The sequence below is a fragment of the Perkinsus marinus genome (genome assembly GCF_000006405.1).
Source record: "Perkinsus marinus ATCC 50983 genomic scaffold scf_1104296975596, whole genome shotgun sequence".
Classification (NCBI taxonomy): Eukaryota; Perkinsozoa; order Perkinsida; family Perkinsidae; genus Perkinsus; species Perkinsus marinus.
The window spans coordinates 81426-88611 of record NW_003200720.1 but is presented as its reverse complement, the minus strand read 5'-3'; the positions used below and the strand labels follow the sequence as shown (position 1 = coordinate 88611).

General features: G+C 41.8%; 2 protein-coding genes across 2 annotated transcripts; one reads left to right on the top strand and one right to left on the bottom strand.

Moving 5' to 3' along the window:
- Positions 1-214: 214 nt before the first annotated feature.
- On the top strand, positions 215-646 carry Pmar_PMAR025515 (hypothetical protein; the record flags this gene model as incomplete). The annotated part of the gene is made up of 4 exons (XM_002765129.1): positions 215-284; positions 353-424; positions 478-545; positions 611-646. 4 exons carry the CDS (start codon positions 215-217, stop codon positions 644-646), a joined length of 246 nt encoding a protein of 81 aa, XP_002765175.1.
- Positions 647-1139: 493 nt separating this feature from the next.
- Pmar_PMAR025514 (transketolase, putative) lies at positions 1140-6917 on the bottom strand (the record flags this gene model as incomplete). Its single annotated transcript, XM_002765128.1, has 17 exons — positions 6782-6917; positions 6597-6742; positions 6424-6545; positions 5952-6069; positions 5211-5342; positions 4451-4621; positions 4258-4372; positions 3754-3875; positions 3249-3320; positions 3026-3081; positions 2890-2972; positions 2528-2669; positions 2382-2464; positions 2148-2258; positions 1749-1897; positions 1397-1444; positions 1140-1349 (listed from the first exon to the last, which is right to left on the bottom strand). The coding sequence occupies exons 1-17, from the start codon at positions 6897-6899 to the stop codon at positions 1140-1142; spliced, it is 1998 nt and encodes a 665-aa protein (XP_002765174.1). The 5' UTR covers positions 6900-6917.
- Between the last annotated feature and the right edge of the window lie 269 nt (positions 6918-7186).

Sequence of the window (7186 nt, the reverse complement as noted above, 5' to 3'; positions counted from 1 at the left end):
ATTTATGATAAATTTACAGGAATCTTTGGGATTTTTTTCGAAGTTTACATACGTTTTCAGAAATTTACAGGAATTTCCGGAAATTTTCAGAAATTTTTACAAATTCTCCGGAAATTTCCGATGATACTTTTTCTTCGATAGGTTCGGCGGGGGCGGGCCAGGTGCTGGTTGCCATTATAGCTTCTCCCGAGACCCCAATGATATCTTTGCTCAAATGTTCGGAGGAGGAGGAGGAGGTTTCGGAAATAGTATGTTCATGGATGATTTTGGTGGTTTTGTTGGAGGTAGTGGGAGGTCTCCGGTTCGATCCCTGGGGACGGCATTTTTATTGTAATTTATTTTTTCATTGTAGGGATGAATCACCGGAAAGGATTCGGCCGATGTGCGTCTACGCGAGCTCCCAGTCCTGAGATGAAGAAAAGCCGTAAGTTGATAATCGATCAACTGGGCGCGCGCGCTATGTGATTATTATGTCAGGGATTGCCGAGTTCGATTTGAAGTGTTCGTTGGAGGAGCTTTATGAAGGGAAGACGAAGAGGGTGAAGGTGAGCGACGTCATACTTGAATTTCCTGTTGGGAAAAATGTGGTCATCTATAGTGCGTGTTTCAGTTTGATATGCAAATGTGTATTATTTTCCGAGATTAATGAGAATCGATTTGCAATGTAACGATGGCTATGAACATGTATTGTGATGATGAGAGTACCCGTTTGGGACTGTGATGATAGCGACAACTTGTTCACTATCATTTACCCTACAAAATAACACACATTTGCATATCAAATTCACACGTACCCTATCCTCTCCTTAAACCTCACACAGCCCTTTCACTTTACAGTTTATACTACTACTTCTTACTATCGATAAAATATTGACGTAAACTCCAAGGAGAAAGTATTGCTACTTGTATGCTCTATCACTCGTACTATTCTTCAAACTATACCCTACTCTCCACTTCTCATATAGCGCCTTCTATTCACAATCAAGTTTATACTACTACTTCTCGCCACTCGAAAAAAGGAAGTATGGCTACTTCTACCCCTTTACACAGTCATTCCCCCGAATTTATTCGAGTTTCACCCTAGTGATATGAAGAACATATTTCACGACTACTGCATATCACCGCGAATATCGCGTTTTTCACCGAGTTTTACGCCACTTCACGTAAAACGGGTGAAACTCCATAAAAATAGAAATCTGTAAAACTCCCTCCTCCTCGACTAGCACCTCATCTCCAGGCGCACATATCTTCACCCCCGGAATGCACCCCAACATCGCCAAATCGAACTGCCCATGGTGAGTAGGACCATCCGCACCAACAAACCCTGCCCTATCTAGGACAAATCGAACCTGCATGATTTCGTGGTGCGCGCGAAATACTCCAAAACGAGTCCTACCGGCAACTTCTGCAACGCCACATCATGCACCATCTGATCTATAGCTCTCTGAAAAGAAACAGCATCGAACGCCTCAAATAAACATGTGTTAGTAACAATATATAAATTCTAAAAATTTTCCGAAAATTTTCACTCCTTTTTCTACACAATACAAAATCACCTCCGCAGTGTAGTAAAATATGCATATATATCCACATCGTCCCACTGAGGTTTCACAAATTCCAAAGAAATTTTCGAAAATTCTCATTATTTTTTTTTACACTTCTACTCCAATGCGCGTGCAAATTTCCATCTCGCACAACTACTGAGCTCAGCAGAGGAGACCCAACATATTTCCCCTTTCCTTTACTACCTGCATAAAACTGCTATAAATAGCCGCATACGGCACCAACCCTTCTGCAGCCATCCCAGCAGCCATTGTCACAGCGTGCTGCTCGCAAATACCAACATCAAACATCCGATCCAAACCAAACTTCTTCTCGAAATGATGAAGACCTGTGCCTGAAAATATACACATATTTATAATTGATCAACAATGTGGCGAAAAAATTCCGGAGAAAATTTTGCTAAATTCCTCGTCGGAGCGCAAGTCAAATGGAAATTTCCACACCGCTACTTACCAAACTCCTACGCTCAGCTGATTGTCCCAACATTTTCTAAAATTCCCATATTTTTCACCAAAAATACGAAATTTTCCCCCTAAAAACGGCAAATTTGGACGAACACATCCAAACTCCCCAAGTGAAGTCACCTCCCGGCATCGCAGCGGTGATGGCCACAATCCGACTATCCCTCTCAGCAGCTGCTATCAGCGCCTTGGCAAAGACGTCCGTATATGCCATCTTCTTAGGTGCCTTCGTCTCTGTTGTTGGAGGTGCTTCCACCACCTTCGTAGGAACCTCCTTTTTGCCTAATAAAGAGGAGAGAAGTGTCACAACCAGGGATCGATCCCACGACCTTCCGCATGAAAGTCCGCCACACTCACCAGTCTTCACATCAAACTGTGTCACTCCATGCAACTTATCAAGCGCCACCTCAGCAGGCTTATACCCATGCCCCTTCTCCGTCCTAACAATTATCGGGCGAGCGAAATTTACACGCCACAATTTAGCTAATTCCCTCCAAACCTACTTAACGTGGAGTAATATCGGCTTGGTGATCTTGCCCTCATCCATGGACTGCTTGAGATTGCTCAATACAGTAACCAACGTATCCAAACAATGTCCATCCACAGGCCCGACATAGTAAAATCCCAACTCCTCAAACATAGTACCTTAACACGAAACACAGCAAAAAATCTCATCATCAAACTATAATTTTTTCCGAAAAAAATTTCTGAGAAATTTTCCCAAAATTCAACTCCTCAAACATAAAACACAGCAAAAAATCTCATCATCAAACCACCCACTTTTTTTCTGAAAAATTTCCCGAAAATTCCCGAAGAACTAAATTATTTTCCAACTCTAATTCCCGACGTGATCATCACCAACTACCTCTGCTATAGGTCGATAAAAGACCCCTCCCATATTCTTCTATTCGACCAAGACTCTCGGCAAGTTGCGGCGGACACAGAGCTCTGCACCACACTCATAACATTACAAATCGATCATCAGGGCGCGCGCTACTCACTTCACAGCTAGTTTTAGAGTATTCCTCGCATCCTGGAAGCTCGGTGATGACAATACCTGAGAGACCTTGGCAGGGCAACCAAGGCGCCAAAAAGAGTCAACTGACCGAATCGGAAAAATTTCCCCACACCTAGAATCGAACGCGGGACCTCACGTATAACAAAACAGAGCCTTATCCACTACACCATTCCTCAATACCTCCCTTCCACACCCTCCAAAAGTACCTTCGATATCGCGTCCGGGACGGAAGAATCCATCCCTCCCATTTTGCTCAACGCCTCCGACAAAGCTCCCACCTGAAATATTACGACAATTCCTCCAAACCCGAGAACAAACTAACCCCCCCCCCAAAAAAAAAACTATCACCACCACCACTCCGTGCGGGAGTAGGAATATATGTTCTCTTTCCTCATCTGCTGAGTTCAGGAGTTTCTCAAGTGGAATATAGAAATTTACACATAAATTGGAGCGTATTTTTTTCTTTGGCAAATTCAAAAAGTCTGTGTTTCTCGTTAACGAATGAGAGTTTTGAGCTGAAACTTTAACAGGATATAGTTATCATCACGATACATCACACGTTGAGTCGGAAGGGTCATGTTCGGAACGTTAGAAGTGTACAGAATTTCTGCACACTAATTGAGTAAATTCTCCTTGGTTTCTGTGAAAGAAATCAATCTCATTTTTTCCACCAACACATTTAGTTGACCGCGTGCATCCTCTTCCTCGTACCGGCGTATGCACTTCATTGTAAGCAGTCGGCAGAGACACTTGACCATTATCATTGAGAATAACGAGGAATTTCCGCAACTTCAGCCAACCCGCATGGTTCATCGCCTCGTACGCCATACCGCCTACAAACACCAACCAAGTCCACGGCGACATCAACCACTACAAACACGCCGCATTAACACTATAATCACGTTACTGTGTTGATAAAAAAATATGATTTTCATAACGTGAATTGCATTTTCACATGACCTCACTATTGACCACTATCAATACCGCAAGTTTCACTAGTTCACTATTTTCACCAGTGGGAGAATGTGTTTCCTAGAATTTCTGTTAGTGTTAGTGTTCTTAGAATCACCATGATGTGCAGTAATTTTCCCATATGCCCACCAAAATCAACTACATGTGTTGGTCGCACTACAAAAATTCGGGCGGAAAATTTTCGGAAAATTCCCTAACTCCTCACCAATCTACTCAGCTTTGGAAACTGCTCATTATTATTACCAGTGATCGCTCCGTCGCCCACTACCGACACTACAGTGTAGTCGTCCTCAGGAGACAACGGAGGTGTGGTATGACCACCCTCCCTAACCGCCTCATCATGAACGCGCTTCTTATGCTAATAAGAACAACATAATATCCGAGGTTCCACGCTTGAAGATACGAATCAGGTCCACAAAAGGCCTCCCATACTCACATCTCTTGCTATAGCAAAACCAGTTGCTGCGGACATCGCAGTTCCACTGTGGCCCGCACCGAAAGGGTCATAAGGCGATTCACTCCGCTTGGTGAAACCTGACAGTCCTCCACCTTGTCGTAGAGTCGACATCCTCTCACGACGGCCAGTGAAGATTTTGTGGGGATACGCCTGAAAGAATATTCTAAATTAACGTAAACTACGGTATATTATGCAACATTAGATTAGAGTAAATTATGGTAAATTATGGGAAATTATCGAAAATTATGGGAAATTACGGGAAATTATGGTGAATTATAGAGAATTATGGAAAACTATGGTACATTGTGGTAAATTGTGGTAAATTGGGATAAATTACGGTAAATTCTAATTATGTAAAATCATGGTAAATTCTATTTTACGGTGAATTTCTAATTATGGGGAATTATTGCCGTATGGTAAAATTCTTGTTGGTCCCTATAAACTTCTACCAGAATCCATATCTAAACTTCTCTAGTGAGAAAAACAAACATATATTCCAAAACTGACCATTCAAACCCGATAAAAATATGCAGGCAGTGTTCACATTCGAACTACCCCACACATGCACGTTTATAGAGTTTCTGCAGTAGCAAATACTTGGGAAATTTTTTTTCCAGAGTTTGCCCTGCGCGACCTCACTTTCCTTATAACAAATATAAGCCGCAAAAAAGCGATGAGTTTAACTCATATAAAATTCCGCGCAATTTTTACATGTCGCTTCTCCCGACCCCGGAACTACCTGATGACTGACGTCCCATATAAGTTTATCCTTGGGCAGATCGAATACGTGATGAAGGGCGGCTGTGAGCTCCACAACACCCAAATTCGATCCCAGGTGACCTCCTGTTTGCGATACTGATCGCACTAGGAACTAAAATAGAATATTTGGAGAAAAAATGGTATTGATATTTCTAATAAAATGTCGGAAAAATGGCAATGCTGGGGGAAAATATGCAAAAGGTTTAAAAATTTTATGAGCAATTTTCTGAGAAATTCTTCACCATTTCAACCGAAATTCGTATATAAACATAACTACAATTAGCGAAAAAACGTCTGAGCTCAGAAGATATATTCCAACACTGTAAACCTTCTCCCGAAAGTGAACGAAAAATCGTCTATAAAGTGGCGCAAATTATAATGAGAATTATCAACCACCTCGGTTCTACCAAAACATGATACAAAAAATGCAGAAAATTTTTTATAGTTTCAATTTCCGATTCTCCGAATTTCACGAACCATCTCCCTGAAAAGTAGCATCCATATCGATCGCGTGATCGATTATAAAAACTAATATAACGAAAACTATTACATCAATACAGTTCCACCACTTGAACGTGAAGTGGCGTAATATTCCACGTAAATTATAAGACGTATATTTTCGCGACCAATGACGCAATTGTTTTCCGCCAAGTGAAATGTCAACACGAGTGAGACTTTGATAATATCGATCACGTGATCGATTACATCCTCTCCCACCTACCCTTCGAGTATCATTACAAAGATCCTTCAGCTGAGGTAGACTCATTTTTCTGATATCTTCGGGAGACTGCACTTTATCCAAAGTCGGCGTTGGACCATTCATCACCACATCTACGGAGCTGAAACAGAAAAACAATTCTTTTACATATTTAAAAATTTTTCCGAGAATTTTTACGGGAAAAATCAATTTTCACCAGAAAATAACTATACTGATAGCAAACCAACGAAAATTTTCCCAAATTTTCGAAAATTTTTCAAAAGTAACTACACTTTTTCAAAACTTTCCAAAACCGCTCAAAATTTTCACAGCAACCTACTGCTACCAAAAAAAGGTAAATCCTGAGACACTCACAAAAAAAAATTTTAAAAATCAATTTTCAATCGAAATATAATATGTATCACGCGGAAATTCTATATTCGCGAAACCAACTTTCTCGTATAATTTCGCCCATACCAAAATTTCCCCGACTCACGCATCATCGAGCTCCTTCGGTGCGTCATAATCATCCCCAGGCTGTGACACGTCTCGTGACACCTTTCTCGGTGGGGAACTAGTAGCAGCAGCCGCAGCAGCTCGACGAGAGGTTGCTCCCACCTATACATGATATCTTTAGGTTCACTCACGTAAGATTCAAAGTAGGCCCACCTTGCGCATGCGTCCAAGAACTGCCAAAATGCTACTCGCCGCCAACCCAAACGCAGCCAAGCTCGGCACACCACCAGAAATCGGAAGACTGGAGTAAGAGGATGATGATGACGTAACCGGTGATAGGAAAGCGTTCGTTATCGGACCTAAAATGAATCTTACCAAGGTCGACCTAAGATACTCACCAGTCAGCTGCTGAGAACTTGGGTGAACGAAGAGCATCTGACCGACCATCATAACAGACGACAGTAAGAGAGCCGTGACGACTACTGCACCGAGGCGGACCCCAACTTTGATCGTCATAGTAGGTGGAAAGCAACTACGGATCGAACAAGCAAAGTTAGAGCTCAGGAGCTCATAAAAAAACATTCATAAAAGTCTACATTGGACTTTGAGTAGAAGTGTAATAAAACAAGAAATTTGCTCGGAATTTTCGTTAATTCCATAGTTGTCACCAACACATGTGTTCGGATCGTCGTAATCGAGGAAGAATAACTACGGACCGAACAAGCAGTGTAAGAGCTCATATTCGCTGACCTCAGGAGCTTTCGAAACTAAATATAAAAGTCCACACACGACTTTGGGTAGAA